This window comes from Eucyclogobius newberryi, unplaced genomic scaffold (genome assembly GCF_026437365.1).
Source record: "Eucyclogobius newberryi isolate DKJ021-1_F unplaced genomic scaffold, fEucNew1.0.hap1 SCAF_15, whole genome shotgun sequence".
Classification (NCBI taxonomy): Eukaryota; Metazoa; Chordata; class Actinopteri; order Gobiiformes; family Gobiidae; genus Eucyclogobius; species Eucyclogobius newberryi.
Genome location: NW_027315779.1, coordinates 19,904,294 through 19,929,048, shown reverse-complemented (window position 1 = coordinate 19,929,048; position 24,755 = coordinate 19,904,294). Strand labels below are relative to the sequence as shown.

At 43.7% G+C, this 24,755-nt stretch overlaps 3 protein-coding genes across 6 annotated transcripts in view; all 3 read right to left on the bottom strand.

Moving 5' to 3' along the window:
- Window positions 1–19,633, bottom strand: part of LOC140361033 (polyubiquitin-C) — a 73,037-nt gene extending 53,404 nt beyond the window's left edge. The window contains exon 1 of the mRNA XM_072446613.1: window positions 19,630–19,633. The gene's annotated coding sequence lies outside the window, so the exon portion shown is untranslated. The remainder of the gene's footprint in view (window positions 1–19,629) is intronic.
- Window positions 307–14,149, bottom strand: adora2b (adenosine A2b receptor). Its single transcript, XM_072446598.1, has 2 exons — window positions 13,707–14,149; window positions 307–2,155 (listed from the first exon to the last, which is right to left on the bottom strand). The coding sequence occupies exons 1-2, from the start codon at window positions 14,024–14,026 to the stop codon at window positions 1,420–1,422; spliced, it is 1,056 nt and encodes a 351-aa protein (XP_072302699.1). The 5' UTR covers window positions 14,027–14,149; the 3' UTR covers window positions 307–1,419.
- A 2,343-nt stretch (window positions 19,634–21,976) lies between the features above and the next one.
- Window positions 21,977–24,755, bottom strand: part of specc1 (sperm antigen with calponin homology and coiled-coil domains 1) — a 56,336-nt gene continuing 53,557 nt past the window's right edge. For all 4 annotated transcript variants that reach the window (XM_072446601.1, XM_072446603.1, XM_072446602.1 and 1 more), the window contains 2 exons: window positions 24,336–24,395; window positions 21,977–22,662 (listed from right to left, as the gene is read on the bottom strand). In XM_072446601.1, the coding sequence (XP_072302702.1) occupies window positions 22,573–22,662; window positions 24,336–24,395 (150 nt within the window). In that variant the 3' untranslated portion in view covers window positions 21,977–22,572. The remainder of the gene's footprint in view (window positions 22,663–24,335; window positions 24,396–24,755) is intronic.

Sequence of the window (24,755 nt, the reverse complement as noted above, 5' to 3'; positions counted from 1 at the left end):
TAAAACCCTTACAAATAATGTATTATTTTACAACTTTTTTTTGTCCATTGAATTATGGAGAAGGGTTCACTGCATAGATATTGAAACAGCATTTATGTTTTGTGATAGCTTGATCTCGATAACGATATTCAAAAGATATATTGGCGACGCATCAGAAATGTGTTCAAATGTATCTTTAAAGTCTTGGTTGAGGTTCACGTATGGCACAAAACATACTAAAAATGAACTATAAAGGGTAGAAATATCACCAGATGCTTCTGTTTCTTTCAGGTCATTAGTAGTATCAATAGTTTTAATTATAAGCAACATAATTTTCTGTTGTCATTTTTTAATAATATCTCCCACCTCTAAAATATTGTACATGGATGATATTATGTAGCACTTAGTAGCCGCCTGCATGACTATCGATGACTAAAATTGATTGTAAACGGGGATGAGGGCAGAGTGAGCGCAGAGGCCTGGAGGTCCCAGCTGAGAGCTCATGATGGGACAGATAACCGCAAACTGCTCTGATGAGATCTGTCTGTGAGCAAAGGTGTTTCCATAAACGGAACAATCAACAACCTGAGCGCTTGTTTGGACGCATAACACGGAACACTGTGTGAGCTTGCTCTGATTGTCCATCACTTCACCAGGTTTGGATGAGATTTAGTGCCGCTGTGTGAAATTTTCTGGCACTTGGTTAAAAGGCAACAAAAGCATTTACGATGAAATGATACACAGTACTGTTTAAAAGTCTGCACTGTTCAAAGGCAATACATAAACATGGCATACAATGTAAAAAATAATATTCTCTCATTCAGTCCCAAATGCCCTGATCCTATCTCGCGATGGTAATGATACTGCCTCGGGTCTACTTCATCTCACAATAGTGAAGAGTCTACTGAAAATAATATTTTGAACTTCAGGCCACAACTGTAAATACTGTCCTGGATTTATTCATCTTAATCCACTAAACGTTCTTACGACGTGGCATTATTAGCGTCTCACAAAAGAGTTTGCACAGTCCTGTTTGAAAGTAGGGTATTTTCACATAATAAGCAGCTGGTCACTTGTAATAAACCTAATTTTAGAGGGTGTGTAATTGTCTACCTCGAAATGACAAGTACAAATAAAGCCACACAAAGTAGATTTGAGCAATACATTCTCAACATAATAAATAAGTTAATAACACTGGCAAATACTGACCGTATAAAATAGCAGGAGTGTTCATGAGTGGTAACAAGGTGGACTTTTGATAAATAGTGTATAGTAAAGTCTGGATCCTATTCACAGGTTTACAAATCCAGTTAAAAAACCTAAGACATGCAATTTTTAGAGCCCTGATGGTAATAAATAAACATTCAAGGCGTCTTTTAACTTCACATGTCAACCCCTTTTTGTAAACATTTTCCATAGAAATATTGAAGAAGCATGTCATTATAGCAGAGGGTCTATTGTCATATGGATTTGGTCTTTGTTGTTTTTGCTGCTGTTTGAACTTCGATACATCTCCTCTTTGCGACACAGAAAATGTTGAGCCAGGATTTTCCTAAATGTGTTCCTAAAATCCTGGATCCGGTATGCGTATATGATGGGATTTACCACAGAGTTTGCATGGGACAGAATGATTGCAACATACATGACCACTTCAGGTTTCTTGATCTCGCGGTAGAATAAAGTCAGGCAGTTGAGGATGTGGACCGGCAACCAGCACACCGCGAACAGTCCTACGATTATCGACAGAGACTTTGCAGCACGGATTTCTCTCTGGAGCAGCCCGTGATGGTGGCTCTCTCCGTTACCGACACATTTGAGCTCGATCTGTCTCAGCTGCTTGCGGGCGACGGTGAAAATCTTCAGGTAGATCCCCAGCATGATCAGTAGCGGGAGCAGCACGCAGACGAAGAAGTTAAAGTAGACCATGTAGTGCATGTCCACCACGCTTTCAAAGAAACACTCAAGTTTGCAGCTGTAGAGTAAGTTCATTCCCCCGGCTTTTTGACCTTCTGCAGCTCCTGTAGTTGTAGTGTTGGTGAGTTCTGAGCTGCCATTGGGACAGCCCATGTGCTTTTGATTCCAGCCAAGGAAAGGAATAAGACCAATGACAAAGGATAAGATCCATAAAATAGCAATGATCTCCCTGGCTGTCTTTCCCGTCATCAGTTCTTTATACCTGGAAAGAAAAGAAAATGTAATTGTTTTAATACAGCTCTCAAAGTGACTGCTTTTCAAATGTGCGACATTGATAGAGGAACATCAAAACCAGACAATGTCCTGCTATTGTTTAAGAGTGGTCCACTGAGATGGCAAGAACAGGACCTAAAACGCTTTATATTTTTCCATCTACCTCCTGTTTCTCCTGGACTATTTTTGATGAAAGATTCAGTTTAAGATGATTACGCTTATGTGGGACAGAAACTTTAGAATTAGAGCTGGGCGGTATATTGGTATTTAATTTGGTTAAATCTCTAATACTGAGATAATAAATGTAATGATAATAGTAGAGCCGTGCCGCTGTTCTTAGTGTCCTTGTATCTCTTGTCTCCCTCTGGGACACTCAGTCTGCTCTCAGTCCAAAACGAGCCGCTTTTGTACTAATCAGCCAAAGTTTGGGGAAAATAATAAAATTAGGTTATTCTCTGACCCTTTCCAGTTGTTGTATCAATAGAAAAAAGGAGTCTACACATGACATTTCTGATTACTGCTTTACCAAGCTTTCCATACAATTCTGACCAAATCCTTACCTTCTGACCTACAGTGCACAATACTAAACAGACCAGCCAATACCATCAATAACAAACTATTTACCAGAGCTCTGATAAAACCTCAAAAGAAAACGATTTATAATTCACTTTTATCATTTGCTCATAAATTTCCACTGCTTAGAGCTCTAAATTTACCCAGGGCTTTTCACAGGCTTTTTACTGGGGTCAGAGCTGACTCATGTCTCTCTCTGGCTTTTCCTCCTCAGAAGTGGAGCTGTAGGATCGTTCTGTGACTAAGGGCCGTGCTGACATGAACAACACGAGCTCATGCATCAGAGCTGGACCTGTCACTACTCATCTGTACGGATGTAAGGATGCTGCAGCCGCTCAAACAGACGGCTAACAGGCGAACACGGGGCCCATCAACTCAAGTAACCTTCTACTGCAGAGTTTTGTATTTTGTCACCGATCATTATTAATTAGTGTTCCCAGAGTGTTGCTGTTGTTGTGTCGTCTTCAGGCAAAACACTTCACACAGCCTCTTGTGTCCACGCGGCGGTGTATGAATGAGAGTTTGTCTGTGAGAGTTAATGCAGGACAACAGAGGGAAATTAAAGCCGCAAGCGGCATCCAACGGCCCTCGCGGGCCGCCGGCCTTCCGACTCTGCGCTTTCGACTTGATAAAGATGGCGCCCTTATTGTGTGTTGAACAAAAAAGAACTTGACAGACGGCGACACAATTGACATGGCCAATCCAGTGCAAATGAACACAAGTGTCAGTCAAATTTGCTGCTCCGCCGCACAGAGACCGTAGCACTTAGAATATAAATATGGATAACTTTTGATGCCCCGCTTGCGTAGATGATATTTCCCAAAGTTAAACTTGATCGAGCTATTGCCCACGGAGGAGTTTGTTAAAGTGTGAAGCGTAAATGTGAACATTTCAGAGATTTGGCGTTTTTCCCATTTGTGACAGTATATTTGCAGCTCCACGGCACAGAGACCGTACCACTTAAAATCAAAATATGACTAACTTTTGATGCTTCCCTTGTGTAGATGATTTCCCCCAAATATGAGCTTGATCGGGCAATCGCCCTAGGAGGAGTTTGTTAAAGTGTGAAGCGTAAAAATGTGGTGATTTTAGAGATTTCGCTGTTTTCCCATTTCTGACATATATTTGCGGGTCCGCCACACAGAGACCGTAGCACTTAGAATAAAAATATGGATAGCTTTTGATGCCCCGCTTGTGTAGATGATTTTCCCCAAATATGAGTTTGATCGGACAATCGCCCTAGGAGGAGTTTGTTAAAGTGTGAAGCGTAAAAATGTGGTGATTTGAGGGATTTCGCGATTTTCCCATAAGGATAACATGGGATATTTCTGTCATGGCTACGGTTACGCCGTACAAAATATGACTTTGTCTCTCATACTTTTATGATCAGGATGGCAAATTAGAATTTTGTGCAAAATATCATGTCATTTAGAAAAACTCTATTGTTCATAGGCCACTCTGAAGGCCAAATATTCAGAATTCTGGGAAACGTTTGAGGCTCCGTCGCACAGAGACCTTAAAAGCTATCCTTAAAATTTGGATAACTTTAGATGCCCCACTTGGGGTGCACGGTGGCAAAGGCGGTTAGCGCTCTTGCCTCCCAAGAAGGAGATCATGGGTTCGATTCCCGGACCAGACCAACATAACATGATCTCTCTGGGTGGAGTCTGCATGTTCTCCCCGTGTTACCGTGGGTTCTCTCCGGGTTCTCCGGCTTCCTCCCACCATCCAAAGACATGCATGTGTTAGGTAAAAATTGGTAACTCTAAATTGGCCCTAGTGAATGAATGTGAGCGTGAACTGTCTGTCTGTCTGTCATGTCTATGTCTCTGTGTTAGCCCTGCGACAAGTTGGCCACTGTCCAGGGTGTACCCCGCCTAAGGCCCGAAGTCACTGGGATAGGCTCCAGTCACCCGCGACCCCGAAAGGGAACAAGCGGTAGAAAATGGATGGATAGATGCCCCACTTGTCTAGAAGACGTACACCGATTTTGAGGTCGGTGGGCAAAACGCACTAGGAGGAGTTCGTCAAAGTTTGAAACAGAAAAATGTGGATATTCGAGAGATTTAGCGGTTTTCCCATAGGGATAACATGGGAGGTTTATGTCATCGCTACGACTACGCCGTAAAAATTAAGGCATTTGTCTGATTGGCTTTTTTGATCGGGACGCCAAAATAGAATTTTGGGTAAAGTTTAGACAATTTTGGTAAAACAAATTTTTGACCTTCAATGTTAATTTAAAGGTCACTCTGTAGGGGGCGCTATCGCGCCCATTTCAATTTTGTCATCATAAACTGGTCCAAACTAGAAAGTTCAACAACTGATTCAAATTTGGTCCTAATCGGACTTGTTTTGATCAAATGGGAGCAATTTTTAGATCTGCGATATCCCAAAATAAGTTGTCCAACTTTGCGGCTGCGCCGCACACAGACCGTAAAAGGTATCTCAAAAAATTGGATAACTTTAGATGCCCCACTTGTCCAGAGGACGTACGCCAATTTTGAAGTTGGTGGGCAAAACGCCCTAGGAGGAGTTTGTCAAAGTTTGACGTGAACAAAATGGCTAACACAGCGTGTTTTCATTTTCAAAGGAAGATGGCGGCCATAGGGTAAGTCTGGGGGCGTGGCCACAATAATATTTTTTTTTTGTCCTCACGAGAGAAATGCGTGTCCCAAATTTCGTAGCTTTACGCCAAAGTTGACCTCGGGGCGTCTCCCATAGGCACAATGTATTTTGACTTTTGTCGGTGGCGCTGTCGCGCCATTTTTTAACGAAAAAAAAAATGGCCCAGAAAAAAATCGAATTTTTCGCCGATTCTGAATTTTGGGCAAAGTTTGGTGAGTTTTTGAGCATGTTCAGGGGGTCAAATTAGAGCTCAAAAAGCAGAAGAACAAGAAAAATAATAAAAATTAAAGCCGCAAGCGGCATCCAACGGCCCTCGCGGGCCGCCGGCCTTCCGACTCTGCGCTTTCGACTTGATAAAGATGGCGCCCTTATTGTGTTGAATTAAAAAAGAACTTGACAGACGGCGACACATTGGACATGGCCAATCCAATGCAAATGAACACAAATGTCGGTCAAATGTGCGGGTCCGCCGCACAGAGACCGTGACACTTGGAATAAAAATATGGATAACTTTTGATGCCCCGCTTGTGTAGATGATTTTCCCCAAATATGAGCTTGATCAAGCTATTGCCCTTAGAGGAGTTTGTTAAAGTGTGAAGCGTAAATGTGAACATTTCAGAGATTTCGCTGTTTTCCCATTTCTGATATATATTTGCGGGTCCGCCACACAGAGACCGTAGCACTTAGAATCAAAATATGGATAAGTTTTGATGCCCCGCTTGTGTAGATGATATTTTCCAAATATGAACTTGATCGGACAATCGCCCTAGGAGGAGTTTGTTAAAGTGTGAAGCGTAAAAATGTGGTGATTTGAGCGATTCTACGATTTTCCCATAAGGATAACATGGGATGTTTCTGTTATCGCTACGGTTACGCCGTACAAAATATGACTTTGGCTCTCATACTTTATGATCAGGATGGCAAATTAGAATTTTGTGCAAAATATAATGTCATTTGGAAAAACTCTACTGTTTATAGGCCACTCTGAAGGCCAAATAGTCAGAATTCTGGGAAACGTTCGTCGCACAGAGACCGTAAAAGCTATCCTTAAAATTTGCATAACTTTAGATGCCCCACTTGTCTAGAGGACGTACACCGATTTTGAGGTCGGTGGGCAAAACGCACTAGGAGGAATTCGTTAAAGTGTGAAACAGAAAAATGTGGATATTCGAGAGATTTAGCGGTTTTCCCATAGGGATAACATGGGAGGTTTATGTCATCGTTACGACTACGCCGTAAAAATTAAGGCATTTGTCTGATTGGCTTTTTTGATCGGGACGCCAAAATAGAATTTTGGGTAAAGTTTAGAAAATTTTGGTAGAACTAATTTTTGACCTTCAATGTTAATTTAAAGGTCACTCTGTAGGGGGCGCTATCGCGCCCATTTAAATTTTGTCATCATAAACTGGTCCAAACTAGAAAGTTGAACAACTGATTCAAATTTGGTCCTAATCGGACTTGTTTTGATCAAATGGGAACAATTTTTAGATCTGCAATATTCCAAAATAAGTTGTCCAACTTTGCGGCTGCGCCGCACACAGACCGTTAAAGGTATCTCAAAAAATTGAATAACTTTAGATGCCCCACTTGTCCAGAGGACGTCCGCCGATTTTGAAGTCGGTGGGCAAAACGCCCTAGGAGGAGTTCGTCAAAGTTTGACGTGAACAAAATGGCTAACACAGTGTGTTTTCATTTTCAAAGGAAGACTGCGGGCATAGGGTAAGTCTGGGGGCGTGGCCACAATGATATTTTTTTTTTGTCCTCACGAGAGGAATGCGTGTCCCGAATTTCGTAGCTTTACGCCAAAGTTGACCTCGGGGCGTCTCCCATAGGCGCAATGTATTTTGACTTTTGTCGGTGGCGCTGTCGCGCCATTTTTTAACCAAAAAAAAAATGGCCCAGAAAAAACAAAATTTTTCGCCGATTTTGAATTTTGGGTAAAGTTTGGTGAGTTTTTGAGCATGTTCAGGGGGTCAAATTAGAGCTCAAAAAGCAGAAGAACAAGAAAAATAATAAAAATAATAATATTTTTAGCAAAAACAATATAGCCGTTTCCACTATAACAACAAATTATACATCGTTTGAAAGCTCTAAGCCTTCCCGATGCCGTCATGGGGTGGAATCATCATTACGAGCGCTTACGCGCTCGTCACTCCCTATTCTGTCGGGATGCCCCGCCCACTCCCCATAGACTTCCATTGATTTGAGCAGATACAAGCATGGCCCATGCCTGCGGCATGGACTCTCGCGTACGGGACGATGCCAGGAGGGTTTTTGGAGGAATGTAGCGCTTCGCGCTGCTGTTGTCAACAATTAGTGAATGGGCTACGCCCATTCACTAATTGTTGACTATTTCTGTCATAGCAGGAGTAAGTATGCATGATCCATGCCTTCGGCATGGGCTAGTTCACTGTACTTGCCAGGGGCGACGGGGTACCAAACATGCGGGCTGCGCCCGCATGTTTGGTCAGACAGTTGCAACGCTGCCTTCGGCAGCGTTGCGGGAGCAATAGGCCCTCCGCCCTGCTGGGGCTCGGGCCTAATGAAGCCATGACAGCCATGACATATCAGATCATGGCTTTGTCTGGCCGTTTGAGTCTTGCTCAGTAGCACAGGGCTGGTCTGACACATCGTACACTCTAAGCGGAAGTTGGCACACTGGAGTTTTCAAATCAATTTCTCAACTCCTTCCACATTCTCCAGTCTGACTTCACGCTGGTTCTCTCTGCAGCTTCCACTCCTGCGTCTCCAGGAAGAGTGCTGCATAACGTCTGCATCTCCTCCGTTCTCCCTTCCGCCTCACACTGTCAGACCTTTGATCTATGTTTTTTCCGTTCTGTGCAGTGTCGCAGACTGGACATACAAAACCGACCACTCTTTTTAGTATCTTCATAACCCTAACCCTAATCACAATTCTAAAGGAGAGAAACGCAGAAAGCATGTGTTAGAGCAATAAGCTGCATTAAACAGAAAAGCACTGGATCACAATTAAACAAATTCCAAAACTCCAACTTGTCAGATTGGTCAAATCACATTTTTTTATTGTCATGCTGCCTTAATCCACTACTTTCACATGCATGTACAGATGTACAGTGGTAAATCACACAATGCAAAACTAAGTCATATTCAAAATCTGACCGTTTTGAATCAACAATAAAAACAAAGTTACCTTCATGCTATATCAAATAGTGCAAAGTAATAAGTGCATATGTATATTCATGTCAAACACATGTGCCACGCACTGTGCTGCAACGCTGCAGTCCAGAAGAACGTATGGGAACTATCATACTCCCACTAGAAAAACCTTCTAGCACAAATCACTAGCACAAAAGCAATAACTTATTTGTACGAGTCGCACAGCAGGATTTAGATGCCAGTAAGGGTCGATCCGACCTGTTTTTTTATTTTATTTTTGCAGGGTAGTTTCACACCTAATTTACAATTCAAAATCAAGGCATGAAACTGCAAATAGGATCAGCCCGTTTAAACATTATACTGGTCCCATCACAGTCTCATCAACGAGTCTATGGACTACACACCTATGCCTGTAATTAACAGACCATTTCATTCATAAAGATCGCCAGTCTGACTCATTCAGTCTGTGCACAGGATGTTTCCTCTTGAGCTCCTGCACCACGTGACTAAATATGTTGAGGACGCCATCACGGCAGGGAAGAAACTGCGTTATAAATGAATGAATGGCAACAACCTTGAATTTTTGCCTTTAAAGTTTTTTTGTCATTAAATGACACCATAAATAACAAAACATCTTAAAAACGAATCAGATTAAATATTAGCAACCTTCACTGCTTTTAAAGAATTTAGATTGCATAGAATGCGCCCTAAATCTCCAAAATCTGATTAATTTCTGACCCTCTATCATTAAAAGTGTCTCTAGAGATGTTTGTGATAAATACACTTTATTATTAAACCCTGTACATATATATAACGTTTACTGATACTCACGTCAATGTAATAAACACACCAAAATCAGTGGTTTAGAGGACTAATAGGGGATTTTTGGGGCGCAATCTGAGTCTAATTTCCTCGTGGCGTGGACAGAGTAGTTCTCCCACTTGTCAATCATTCTGCACAGCTGCAGGCTCGTTCTGGCTCGAACCCAGGACACCAGCACGTTTCCCTGGCTGCGCATGCGTGGTTGATATGCCAGGGTGTTCAGCGAATTCCTTCAGTGTACAGTACAAAATGACGACAGATAAAGACTTTGTTCATGCTCAGAAGAGAAGGAAATCTGAAGAGACAAGAGATGCGATGCGATCCGGTCGCGCTAATAAACAAAAGCATGTGTAGCAGCGAGACTGTTGCGTGCTTCCGCACGAAGTTTGATGGAAAGAACAGGAGGGTGGGGGGGAGTGTGCAGCACACTGCACATGCGCACATTTTTAAATAGGGATTAACTGTCGCTTGAGTTCTCAACTCAGCGAAAAATCCTCTATTATTCCTTTAACTTTAGTTTGTGATCTTATTTATGTCCATTATGTATTTCTGAAGAGCAATTGTCATAATTTCTCTTCAAACTACTTCTCTTGCTTAATTAATAGATGAATACTTAATAGAATCCCCTGTACAGTCTTTGAATTGTTTTGAAACAATGGTTAATTTATTCCTTGAATGGAAACCAAAATGAACTTTTTCTGCCCTCGATTGTCTCGTAAAAATCTAATCTAATCTAATCTAATCTAAAATCTATAATAGTCTCTGAAACTCTAATAAAGTATGTCAATTGCAGCCAACGCTGTTAGTTTCAATGCAAATTCCCCTGCCAGTGTGGAGTTTAGTGGTGCATGCTGGGATAGTGTGACAACAACTGTAGGAGCTCTATAGGGGACATGATTTCAGGCTTTATTTCAGGGACGAGTGGATTAGCTCTCGCGTGATGACAGCATGTTGGCATCTTTCCCTGTCTCACTCTTCCACTTTCCTCCTCACTTTTCTGATGTGCTTCTATTTAGGCAGATACATCTACATGATCAATATGGCAATTCAGATGTGTTCTTTTCAGCCTGGTCAGGAGCAGCGCAGCACACAAAGGTTTTCAAAGATCTGCATTTTTATGACTCAACCACATAAGATACATCTTATACTTTCTACTCCAACACATAAAAAGCCTCATAGTAATCATTACCGGTGCATTTGTGTAGGTGCGTCTTTTTCTTCCTTTTACTTTTACGGTTGTAAATATACATATAATCAAAACACAATAAGCATTATGGTTTTTAGAAGAAGACAATTCTATCTTTTCATCATTTTTCAAGCCACAAAGTTAATAATTCAAACAACTTCTTTAAAATGATTTTGGATGTAAATTGCTATAGAGACGCACAGCTAAATTGTTCTAGAGCAGTTTCCAGTTTCCTTTTTTTCTTCATCGCAACTGTATTTCCTCAGCTGAGGTCATGTGGAAACTTAAAGACTAATGGAAACTGCGTAATTGTTTATCGAGACGAATGGGTAACTTCTTTGGGTGTTAGTTTCTAATTGTAAAAGTTAGAAGAATTAAGATGGGTTGAGGGAAGTAATTGTTTATTGACGTCATTTTATTTCAACTGATGATAAAGTTGAGAGCGTATGTAGTATTGACAGTAGACAGAATTTAGCTGTAGTTTGGGTTGTTCTTTGTGGAATGAGCACATTATTGACATCAATTCAAAACGAGTCACATGAAGTTGAATGCATGATCAGTTTTAGGGCCGTGTAGTCAGTGGCACGTTGCGAAACCTGTGATGATTCGGCTGCTGCGGGAGCGAGCGTGGACCGTCCTTTGAGGTCTATATTGTTGTAAAGGTTATGTCAAAGACTGTGTGGGCCAGAGGGACAGGACACAGTCTTCTAAGAAACGCTAAAGTGGGGTAAAATGGGATTATCAGATTGAATGCGCAGCAGTGGTTATCTCCTGGGCTTTCAAACATCTGCTTTTGGCTGTTCACTTCCAGCAAGAACCATCTGTAAAAACATTTTCATGGGCTTTACACACATCCAAAGTCAAGTTGAGCATACACATGTGAGTACAATTTCCCAAGTCTGTCTGAGAAATCTGCAGCATGTGTATGTAAGATATTAGTGTGGTTTCTGGTCAAAACGGAAAGAAAAACTCATCACAGTTGTCCACATACACTGCGTTTAAGAGATGACTAATGCTATGTGCTTCTTCTGAGTTCACACTTCACTGCGATTGGTTGGATCGACCTGTCAGTCACTCTGAGTATGATGGAGAGAAGATCACAAGGAGCAGCAGGTGGAGAAAAAAAAAGAGGTGTAACTGAGCAGAGGAAACTGAATCACAATGTCAGTAACTATCTCTCACAAACGTTAAAGGTGTATTTTTCAGATTACCCAACTGCTCGTCTCCATGGAGATGCGTTCCCTGGAATGTTACCCAGTACGTCATTAAACATTCCAGGCAAAACAAGCACATGTCCGTGGAGAAAAGCAGGTGACATTCAGTGCACCTTTAATATTGCTTTATCGGCCACTTTATTCACACTACATTTTAAGTTCAAATGAAAAATGCTCCATTCATTCCATTGCACAAGGAAGCTTTCATTTTTAACTTTGGATGCACTGTTTGTCCTCTCTCACAATATCAAACGTCCTTTTAAATGTGTCAGAAAGCACACGTGAGTTCTGTCTCTGTTTGAACCTTTTAGCGGCGTCTGTTCAATATAATGAATACTTTTTACAGTCGTTTACAGTCCCTTTCAACTTTAAGTATATTTTCTGGTCAAAATAGAAGCACTGATGGGTATTTTACGGGGCCCTTGATGGAAGCAGGCCACTTTAATCCGCCACTATGTCGTATCGTCCTTGTCAACAAGTAAAGATGGAGAGAATGACAGGGGAATTCATTCCTAACCGCCTGCAACCACTCACTGTCAGACATCAACATAGATAATGCCATCTAGTGACGCAGTCAGTGATATTGTTGGGGGGGAAAAGCTTAAACCAGGCCAGGCTTATGTTGGGAACACACGCTGCCTTCAGGCGTCTCTCTCTTGTTTTGGTGGCCTTAACTGTCGCGGACTGGCTATCGATCCGGTCACATCTTCACACAACAAACAACAGGGTTTTATAAGCTTTGAAGCTTCCGCCTACACTAAAGTAAAGCACTGAAAACAGGTTTGATTTAATTGTATGATGAGAGCATAACTACAAATGAGTCATCAGCTAAGCGTGTAAGTAATTAAGTTCTCAATCATCGGGCAAGCTCAAAAGGTGCACAAGACATTTTGTCATTAAAGGCTGAAATCAGATAAGAAAATCAGTACCTCAATAAAGCTCTAGTAAGTGTAAAATCTGCTTTATATAATCCTATTATCTGCAAATGTTTGCTGGTCATTTACCTTTACAATCACAAAGTTTGAGAGCAGTAATAAGCAACAACACGCCTCCAATACATTCAATACTGATAGAAAATATATATAGTTTCTTGTATTCATCAACATAACAATAACATGAACTAAACCCTTTTTCCTTGTGGAAAGGGCCTTGAGGTTTGCTGACTCCAAAGTACAGTTGTTGTTTGTCTTGATTAAATGAGTCTCTTTCAAAAAACAACTTTGTAAATATTATTGTGGAGCAAATATGTTTTATTCTGTACTGTTGGCTATACATTGTGTCATGTTTTGTTTTCCTTCAATCCCAGAGTAGGAATACAGTTTACACTTGCTGTGTAACCATGCCAGAAACACTATAGTCCCTATAGATTAGGTCTGGATTATCCCTGTTCTATCTTTAGTTTAGTCTCATGCTTAATTAAGACCTAGTTAAATCCAATTAGTTCCCATACAACCTTTGATTTTGGCCAACGGGGGCTACTGTAAATCATACAGACAATTTAAATGATTTGTTATATCAAATCTTACACATTGCTCATGTTTTAAACACATTGGCGCACGCATGTTCTATAGGTTATATTTATTTTGGCAACAGTTGATCTATTTCCATCTATGTCTACATCACAAAACTATTACAATAACACATTGTACACAGGGGACAAAATGCTGACTCCATGAATCAAGTTCAAGTTGATAGATCCACAATTTTGGACCTTGTTTAAACAATGAGCAACGCATTATAATCAAATAAATCACTGCTCCAGCTGCATTTGACTCAAAAATGCAAACTGTGCAGGCTGTAAATGTGTTTGAAATGACATAATTAGTCACTTCTTATGTTTATTATAACTATTTACACAGTGCAGGCCAGTTAAATAAACGTCCACGACTTTTTTTTCTGATTGCATTTGAGTAAACTTACTGTTCTCTTATCAAAAGGCAGAACATAACCAGTTGTTGCTGTGAAACACACACAGCCTCTCTCACCTGAGCGGGATCTTGACGGCCAAGTATCTGTCGATGGCGATGGCCAAGAGGCTGAAGATGGAGCTCTGCGTCAGCACCAGGACGAAACACGCGAGGAACAGGCAGCCGTAGAAGTCCAGGTGGATGCCGACGCTGATGATGATGGCGAAGGGTATGGCCAGGCAGCCCACCAGGATGTCCGCCACCGCCAGAGACACCAGAAAGTAGTTGGTGGCGTTCTTCAGAGTGGTGTTGATCGACACTGCCCAGCAAACCAGCACGTTCCCGGCGATCGACAGCACCGCGATGGCCACTTCTATCACGATGTACAGCGTATTCATGACCGCGTCAGTGTGCGGGACGTGCGGCTGCAGGTATGACACACTGTGAAGTCCCACGGAACTAAAGTGATATTGTCTTTTTGGTATGAGCCCAAAATCGTCCACAAGCGCGCGCCTCGAACGCCATCTGCGAAAAGAAAACACTTTTAGAGCAGCACGTGGGTCGTAATTACGCGTGAACAACTCTTGTGTTAAAGTTATTATTCTGTGCGAAAGTCCTCGAAAGTGTCCCACCTTCATCAGTCTGTGTCATTTGAGTCTTTGTGCATCTTTGTCAGTTGCGGCTCCGCGGCGGTGGTCGTGGAAACGCCTGATGAAGCATCGTGGAGAGAAGACTGTGTCACTGAACTTCTCTCACCGCAGTTTTCAAGAGGCGGCGCAGCGCGGGGAGAAAAGAGAAGAGAAAAGGAACTGTCAATCGCGCCGAGCAAAGCCACGCCCAGCCGCGCACGCGCAGACACGCACACGCGCAGACAAACACGCTCAGATGCAGACAAACATGCTCAGATGCAGACAAACACGCTCAGATGCAGACAAACACGCGCAGATGCAGACAAACACGCTCAGATGCAAACAAACACGCGCAGATGCAGACAAACACGCTCAGATGCAGACAAACATGCTCAGATGCAGACAAACACGCGCAGATGCAGACAAACACGCTCAGATGCAGACAAACACGCTCAGATGCAGACAAACACGCTCAGATGCAGACAAACATGCTCAGATGCAGACAAACACGCGCAGATGCAGACAAACACGCGCAGATGCAGACAAACACGCGCAGATGCAGACAAACACGCGCAGATGCAGACAAACACGCGCAGATGCAGACAAACACGCTCAGATGCAGACAAACATGCTCAGATGCAGACAAACACGCTCAGATGCAGACAAACACGCGCAGATGCAGACAAACACGCGCAGATGCAGACAAACATGCTCAGATGCAGACAAACATGCTCAGATGCAGACAAACACGCTCAGATGCAGACAAACACGCTCAGATGCAGACAAACACGCTCAGATGCAGACAAACACGCGCAGATGCAGACAAACACGCTCAGATGCAGACAAACATGCTCAGATGCAGACAAACATGCTCAGATGCAGACAAACACGCTCAGATGCAGACAAACACGCTCAGATGCAGACAAACACGCGCAGATGCAGACAAACACGCTCAGATGCAAACAAACACGCTCAGATGCAGACAAACACGCTCAGATGCAGACAAACACGCTCAGATGCAAACAAACACGCTCAGATGCAGACAAACACGCTCAGATGCAGACAAACACGCTCAGATGCAGACAAACACGCGCAGATGCAGACAAACACGCTCAGATGCAGACAAACATGCTCAGATGCAGACAAACACGCTCAGATGCAGACAAACACGCTCAGATGCAGACAAACACGCGCAGATGCAGACAAACACGCTCAGATGCAGACAAACATGCTCAGATGCAGACAAACACGCTCAGATGCAGACAAACACGCGCAGATGCAGACAAACACGCTCAGATGCAGACAAACACGCTCAGATGCAGACAAACACGCGCAGATGCAGACAAACACGCTCAGATGCAGACAAACATGCTCAGATGCAGACAAACACGCTCAGATGCAGACAAACACGCTCAGATGCAGACAAACACGCGCAGATGCAGACAAACACGCTCAGATGCAGACAAACATGCTCAGATGCAGACAAACACGCTCAGATGCAGACAAACATGCTCAGATGCAGACAAACACGCTCAGATGCAGACAAACACGCTCAGATGCAGACAAACACGCTCAGATGCAAACAAACACGCTCAGATGCAGACAAACACGCTCAGATGCAGACAAACACGCTCAGATGCAGACAAACATGCTCAGATGCAGACAAACACGCTCAGATGCAGACAAACACGCGCAGATGCAGACAAACACGCTCAGATGCAAACAAACACGCTCAGATGCAGACAAACACGCTCAGATGCAGACAAACACGCTCAGATGCAGACAAACACGCTCAGATGCAGACAAACACGCTCAGATGCAGACAAACACGCTCAGATGCAGACAAACACGCTCAGATGCAGACAAACACGCTCAGATGCAGACAAACACGCGCAGATGCAGACAAACACGCTCAGATGCAGACAAACACGCGCAGATGCAGACAAACACGCGCAGATGCAGACAAACACGCGCAGATGCAGACAAACACGCTCAGATGCAGACAAACACGCTCAGATGCAGACAAACACGCGCAGATGCAGACAAACACGCTCAGATGCAGACAAACACGCTCAGATGCAGACAAACACGCTCAGATGCAGACAAACATGCTCAGATGCAGACAAACACGCTCAGATGCAGACAAACACGCGCAGATGCAGACAAACACGCTCAGATGCAAACAAACACGCTCAGATGCAGACAAACACGCTCAGATGCAGACAAACACGCTCAGATGCAGACAAACACGCTCAGATGCAGACAAACACGCTCAGATGCAGACAAACACGCTCAGATGCAGACAAACACGCTCAGATGCAGACAAACACGCTCAGATGCAGACAAACACGCGCAGATGCAGACAAACACGCTCAGATGCAGACAAACACGCGCAGATGCAGACAAACACGCGCAGATGCAGACAAACACGCGCAGATGCAGACAAACACGCTCAGATGCAGACAAACACGCTCAGATGCAGACAAACACGCGCAGATGCAGACAAACACGCGCAGATGCAGACAAACACGCGCAGATGCAGACAAACACGCGCAGATGCAGACAAACACGCTCAGATGCAGACAAACACGCGCAGATGCAGACAAACACGCTCAGATGCAAACAAACACGCTCAGATGCAGACAAACACGCTCAGATGCAGACAAACACGCTCAGATGCAAACAAACACGCTCAGATGCAGACAAACACGCTCAGATGCAGACAAACACGCTCAGATGCAGACAAACACGCGCAGATGCAGACAAACACGCTCAGATGCAGACAAACATGCTCAGATGCAGACAAACACGCTCAGATGCAGACAAACACGCTCAGATGCAGACAAACACGCGCAGATGCAGACAAACACGCTCAGATGCAGACAAACATGCTCAGATGCAGACAAACACGCTCAGATGCAGACAAACACGCGCAGATGCAGACAAACACGCTCAGATGCAGACAAACACGCTCAGATGCAGACAAACACGCGCAGATGCAGACAAACACGCTCAGATGCAGACAAACATGCTCAGATGCAGACAAACACGCTCAGATGCAGACAAACACGCTCAGATGCAGACAAACACGCGCAGATGCAGACAAACACGCTCAGATGCAGACAAACATGCTCAGATGCAGACAAACACGCTCAGATGCAGACAAACATGCTCAGATGCAGACAAACACGCTCAGATGCAGACAAACACGCTCAGATGCAGACAAACACGCGCAGATGCAGACAAACACGCGCAGATGCAGACAAACACGCGCAGATGCAGACAAACACGCTCAGATGCAGACAAACACGCGCAGATGCAGACAAACACGCGCAGATGCAGACAAACACGCGCAGATGCAAACAAACACGCGCAGACAAAGACGCTCAGATGCAGACAAACACGCTCAGATGCAGACAAACACGCGCAGATGCAGACAAACACGCGCAGATGCAGACAAACACGCTCAGATGCAAACAAACACGCTCAGATGCAGACAAACACGCGCAGATGCAGACAAACACGCGCAGATGCAGACAAACACGCTCAGATGCAGACAAACACGCTCAGATGCAGACAAACACGCGCAGATGCAGACAAACACGCGCAGATGCAGACAAACACGCTCAGATGCAGACAAACACGCTCAGATGCAGACAAACACGCTCAGATGCAGACAAACACGCTCAGATGCAGACAAACACGCTCAGATGCAGACAAACACGCGCAGATGCAGACAAACACGCTCAGATGCAGACAAACACGCGCAGATGCAGACAAACACGCGCAGATGCAGACAAACACGCAGATGCAGACAAACACGCTCAGATGCAGACAAACACGCTCAGATGCAGACAAACACGCGCAGATGCAGACAAACACGCGCAGATGCAGACAAACACGCTCAGACGCAGACAAACACGCTCAGACGCAGACAAACACGCTCAGATGCAGACAAACACGCTCAGATGCAGACAAACACGCGCAGACGAACAAAAGCACAAACGGTGGAATCCCTCTGCAGATTAAGCTGTGCGTAATTGCGCGCCAATTAAACCGCGTGCTTCTCTTTTAATGTACTGGATAAGTTATTCGTTTTTCAAGCTACCTACATCTGGTCTGGCTCCAATTTCAAAATTATGTCCCCAAGGCATTTTAGGAATCCAAAACCACACGTGATCAAGTTTCCCAGGAGTCATGGAACATTGTTAACTTTCTTCGTACCCTTAAAGGTGTATGTAACTTTTGTGGCCCCTTGCTGTTTTGCTGTAATGTTTTGAATGTGAATTGCATCAACTTTATCAGTCTTTTATGTATTCATTCATTCATTCATTTTCTACCGCTTGTTCCCATTTTAGGGGTCTTGGGTGACTGGAGCCTTAAGCCCTGTTCAGACTGCGTCCAAAGCGTCCAGTTTACATTCAAAGTCAATGTGGACGCGTGTCTTGGGCGTTCAGCGTTTTTGCGGTGCGAATCCTGCGTTTTGAGCGTCGGACGCGGCACAGCAGCCAATCAGAGCTTATGCTCCAGTGACGTGCTACGTCCCGCAACAATAAAAACACATCCTCAAGACGCAGCTCTCGGAGTAAACAATGATATTCACTCAACTCTGCTCAGCTCTGAAGTATCTGCGGGTCCCAGACAAGCCCGGAGCCGATCGTCTCCATTTTTGGACTTTGGAAGTTAAAGCACCACTTTCTCCACCTTTTCTGCTATTGCACAGCTACACAGGCAAACACAACAATCCCTCCACTGCGCATGTGCACTGGACGCCTCGGACACGCGTCCGGGACGTCCAGGACGAGCGTCAGAGGCGTCTGCCTTCAAATGTACAGGCGTCCATCTTATGCGTCGGGCGCCAATTGGACGCCGTGGTGTGAACGCCCCTTTAGGTGGGATGCACCCAGGAGCTGGGCCAGCTCATCGCAGGTTTTAAATCACAGATTTTTATTGCACAAAAATACATTGAAAAAAATGCATTCTTACTGTGAGCAGGGGCGTTCGCCTCTCCACAGATCCGACTGGCAATTTAGCCGTTTGTTGCCATGAAGGTAGAAAAGTTTAAGGCCATACTGTGGAACACACTGGGCCATCGCTGTGGCGACAAGCAGGTGGTGTACCCTTCACCAATAAAGTTACATACTGCACCTTTAAATCTGTGAGGCAGCAGCTGAAAGTAACACGCAGATGGGATGGATGGATGGATGGATAATGGAAAATATTAGAAAATACAAAATATAGCAAACATTCATAGAGAAACTTCTCATGATCAGAGAACCTCAACAGAAGCGAGCAGAGCGTGAGTCTGTCCTGTCGTTGAACACAAACTGCAGCTTAATTTTACAGCTCTAGTTTTACAATCTGGCACTCACAATGTAGAAGTCTAGAAGAAATAAAGTGGGTAGAAGTAACTAGGTACTTTGCAGATGAATTATCATAACAGCCACAGGCTTAATACTCAATACTTATACACATTATATACATAAGATAAGATAAGATAAGATATTCCTTTATTGTCCCACATGGGGAAATTTCATTGGTGCAACGCAGGAAGATACAAAGGTAGATACAGAAGAACAGATCACTTATAGGAAGTCTGAAAAACACTTTCAGTAGAAGATCTCCTATAAATAAATAAAAAACTCCCATAGACAAATAAATAAATAAATACATAAATACCATTGCATGTGATCACGACAGTAATTACACATGAATATGTGTCACGACAGCACATAGATTGCACATGAATTTCACAGTAATTGCACATGAATTGCACATGAATTCCAACAGCAATTGCACATATGACAGAATTGCACATGGTTAGGTCAGTATTGCGAGTGTTCAGGACTAACAGTTTTTGTTATAAAGTCTGACAGCAGCAGGAAGGAAAGACCTGCGAAACCTTTCCTTCACACAGCGAGGGTGGATCAGTCTCTCACTGAAGCTGCTCTCCAGAGCGGACAGAGTGTCCTGCAGGGGGCGACACTCATGGTCCAGCATAGATGTGAATCTAGCCAGGACCCTCCTGTCCCCCACCTCCTGCACCGAGTCCAGAGCACAGCCCAGGACGGAGCTGGACTTCTTGATGACTCTGTCCAGCCTCTTCCTCTCCCTCTCTGTGATGCTGCTGCTCCAGCAGGCCACACCGTATAGGAGGGCTGATGCCACCACAGAGTCGTAGAAGGTCTTCAGGAGTGGCCCTGTCACTCCAAAAGACCTGAGTCTCCTCAGGAGGTAGAGCCGACTCTGTTGATGAGGAGATGGTTCCGCTGACACCAGTCCACAAAGTCCTGCACCAGTCCTCTGTACTCCGCGTCATCGTCGTCCGTGATGAGTCCGATGATGGCAGAGTCGTCAGAGAACTTCTGCAGGACACAGCTGTCCGTGTCATGTCTGAAGTCTGCAGTGTAAAGGGTGAAGAGAAAGGGCGCGAGGACAGTGCCCTGGGGCGCCCCCACACTGCAGGTCCGAGTGTCAGACACACAGTCCCGGGCTCTCACAAACTGGGGTCGGTCTGTGAGGTAGTCCAGGATCCACTCTGCCAGGTCATACTCTACAGCCGTCTCCAGCTTGTCCCTCAGGAGCAGCGGCTGGATGGTGTTGAAGGCGCTGGAAAGATCGAAGAACAGAATCCTCACAGAGCTGCCAGGCTTTTCCAGGTGAGAGAGAGAGCGGTGCAGCAGGGAGATGACAGCGTCCTCCACTCCGATGCCAGGCCGATATGCAAACTGCAGCGGGTCCATGGCTGAGCTCACGGTGGAGCGGAGGTGGTCCAGGACCAGCCGCTCCAGTATCTTCATCAGGTGGGACGTGAGAGCCACTGGCCTGAAGCTGTTGAGGTATTTGGGGCGCGGTGTCTTAGGCACAGGTACCAGACAGGAGGTCTTCAGACCTGTGGTACCACCCTCAGCTTCAGGCTCATGTTGAAGACATGCTCCATAACTCCACACAGTTCATCTGCGCAGGACTTAAGGAGCCTGGGGCTGATGCCATCAGGTCCTGCTGCCTTCCTCACTTTAATCCTCTTCAGCTCACTCCTCACCTGTGCTGCTGTGACAGTCAGTGGTTGGCAGGGGGACCGTGTGCTGGGGGGATGGGTGAGTCCAGGCGAAGTGGGGAGCTGATGGTCCGGGGCAGATGTTCACATAATTATAATTATGTGAACATCAGTTAGTACTACACAGACACAAATATTGCACCAAATTGTTATTTAATTAGACCATCATTGTACTTTTGAAACCATTACTTTTTGTAAATGAATTGCAACAATTACAAGGATACAGCCTTATACCTTTTTAATAATTAACAAAAATAAACAATCACATGAGACTAAATATGGCCCCAAAAAAGCTATTTCTTTATTTAGTCAGAATCCATAAATCAGAAAATACAAAACTGTTTCAGCAGCTCCAAAAACCTCTGTATAATGCATGAAAATATATTAACTTCAAGGTCAACTGTAAATTCAAAGAAAAGTAAATGACAATGCAACAGTTATATAAATGTATGGTGTATTGCAAAGCAGCTGTTGAAGCCTATTGCACATGTGACTATGTAAAGCAAAAAAACACCTTATGAAATACATTGGATACAGCTGCTTCTCTCGCTCTCTCTCTCTCTCTCTCTCTCTCTCTCGCTCTCTCTCTCTCTCTCTCTCTCTCTCTCTCTCTCTCTCTCTCTCTCTCTCTCTCTCTCTCTCTCTCTCTCTCTCTCTCTCTCTCTCTCTCTTCTAACAAAAGGCTTCAGATCAACTAAACCTGGGAAAATATTCTCTGCTCAGCAAAGTACAAACTGAAAAACAATATTTACAAGAATGTAGGCCATATGTTGGCCATAAACTGACTTGGACATTTGACCACGTATAGAGTCACTCAGACAAGGTTACAAGTTAACCATGCACAGATAGTGGTGTTTGAACAAGATTTGGCACAAGGATCAACGTTACAAACATTCATTTTTGATCTTTGACACAATATTGTAAGCAATTTGATGACATGTTTGGCAGGACACAGACAAAAGACTTATCCAATTAAACCTAGCTGCTTAAGACACTTGGTTTTGGTCCAGAAAGACAATCTGCCCAAAGCCATTTATTGTGTGTGGTCAGAACACAGCAGTTTGAAGATGCTTTGACAACATCGTCTGGTTTATGTTATCTTTTCCCCAATGTGCGTATGTGTTTGAAGTCTCTGTAGCAGTTTTGTTGGTTCTTTCTTCAGGTGTTGTCCATAGTCAGAGGGGTTAAACAGGACATGTGGTCGCACAGTCCTGGAGCTCAGGGGTCACGCTGACACAGGATGTGTCTCTGCACAGGATCAGGTCTCAAAGTATTTGTAGATCTGAGAAACATAGTGCATGACACTTTGCCAGTCGGGCCGGTCTGTCCTCATCAGTTCCTCCATGTCCTGCCATCAAAACAATATTAAACCAGGTTAAAAGTGGAAATAAAGTAGAATTAAGTCAACACTGATCAGAAAACCTGGTTAAATAAAGTGTATTGAGGTTAGAGAGCATCACATACACAATGCAATCAAAAATATATTGTATTTATTTTACAAAATAAAGTGAGAAGTTCAGAAAGTCTAGGTCTTACTGAACAGGTGTCCAAACTTTTTTCACCGAGGGCCGCATTTTGAAACTAATATGGACCAGAGGCCCACAAACAACTCGACAATATCGAATTTGTCAAAGAGAATCATTCGAAACTTTGCATTTGACATTGTTTCGATGCCTCCACACTTTTAATAAGACTTGGAGCATTAATATTAGGTTGTTATAACATCAAAATGCCAATTTTACAGTAAAAAACAGTACTATTTGATGTTTGGACCAACTCAGCAGGAAGCCAGAAGGCCAACAAATATTGGTCTGAGGGCCGCATTTGGCCCCTGGGCCGTAGTTTGGACATGCCTGGGTTAAGGAGTTGATCTTGTGTACATAAATCTACATTGCCTTGTGACCGTTATTTTAAAAACATAACCGATCCAGTTGCTAAGTCCCCTAAATCCAAGGTCTAACTCTTAACCGTTCTTCATTAAATTAGCATTAGCATTATGACCCACAGAGAGCCACGATGACAGTGACGGCTGACTGTGGAGACCAAAGAAAACAGCCTGTCTTGGCCTCAAACACCAGAGGAAGATGATCAGCTGCATCTGAGCCCTGTATTTGTGCAGAAGGGAAAAAACTGTTGTTTTATCAATGCAATGACATGAGAACAAGTTAGGCCTATCTAAGTTTATAGCTGCAGCCACATAATGGAGAATTAATTCTACAAAGAAATGTGAACTTTGGCCTACTCCTCTATGTGGGACCAGGATCTGAGGTCGAGACAAATGAGCTGCATCTTGATCTGTGCACACAGTTCATCTCTGTGATGGAGATTTGGAAAAATGAGGATTGTGGAATAATGAGTGTTGTATGTTTGGTGACTTTTGCCGCAATGGAACAATGAAACTGCAGATTGAGCAGGTTTTGCCCTAATCTTAAGCACACTCAGGGTATTTGATGATTGATGGTTAGGGAAGTTGCTGAAATTTACTTCTGTTCCAGACAATGGAATGGAATTTTTTTTACTTTTTTCAGTTTTTTTCTTAGCATTTCAAATTGTTTTAATATTATTTATTTCAATGAACACCTTTTGGGGTATTTTGCTGGAAACGAATGTCCCAAATGTGATGTGATGTAATTAATCAATCCGAGCGCACATGTTAACAATCCAATTCAATACAACCAGCGACACACTGAACAGTGGACATGGCTCATGGCTAGGAAATGTATACATTGGTATTGTATTTATTCAGATTAGTTATTTGATTAGTGTTGTACTTGAAGGTTGAACAATGAAATCTAACCATTTATTTGCATTAAAGTCTTTCCTGGTGTTTGCTCTTCCGCAATAATCACTCGTATTCAAAAAAGTAACTAATTATATATTGAATTGCTGCTCATCATTTATCCACTCTTAACACAGTTGTTGATTGCTGCAGTCTAAGTCCTTTGTTCAGTTGCAGTTCAGCATCCAGTCACTGTCTCTATCTGTCGGGGCCTGAGTGTATGGGAGGTCTGTGGTACTCACCAGGGAAGGGTTGATGCCAATGCTCTCTGCCGCTTGGAACGCAAGGGTCAGATTGCGAACCTGAAAAAGGGAAAAACAAAAACAAACGTGGGTGTAGAGTCCAGACATTGAGTATAAACCACACAGGGAGCTACGTGCTGCTGCAATAAGCAAGACACCAAAAACATGTTCCCAGGGGGCAACTGAGGCATGTGGTGGTTTGAGTGAGCGCTTCAATTAGAACAGCACTGTTTGTTTGAAAAGTGTCAAAATATACACACTAAATGTCGATCCTCCGACCTTAGGAAGTAATGTGTGTCACATTCTCAATACCTTCTGTTGTGACATCTTTGACATGTCGTAAGATCACTTGTTGTTGGACTTGTATGTGAAATCTTATTTTGGTGTGTCATTTACAGTACAGACTTATTAGAAGAAGAT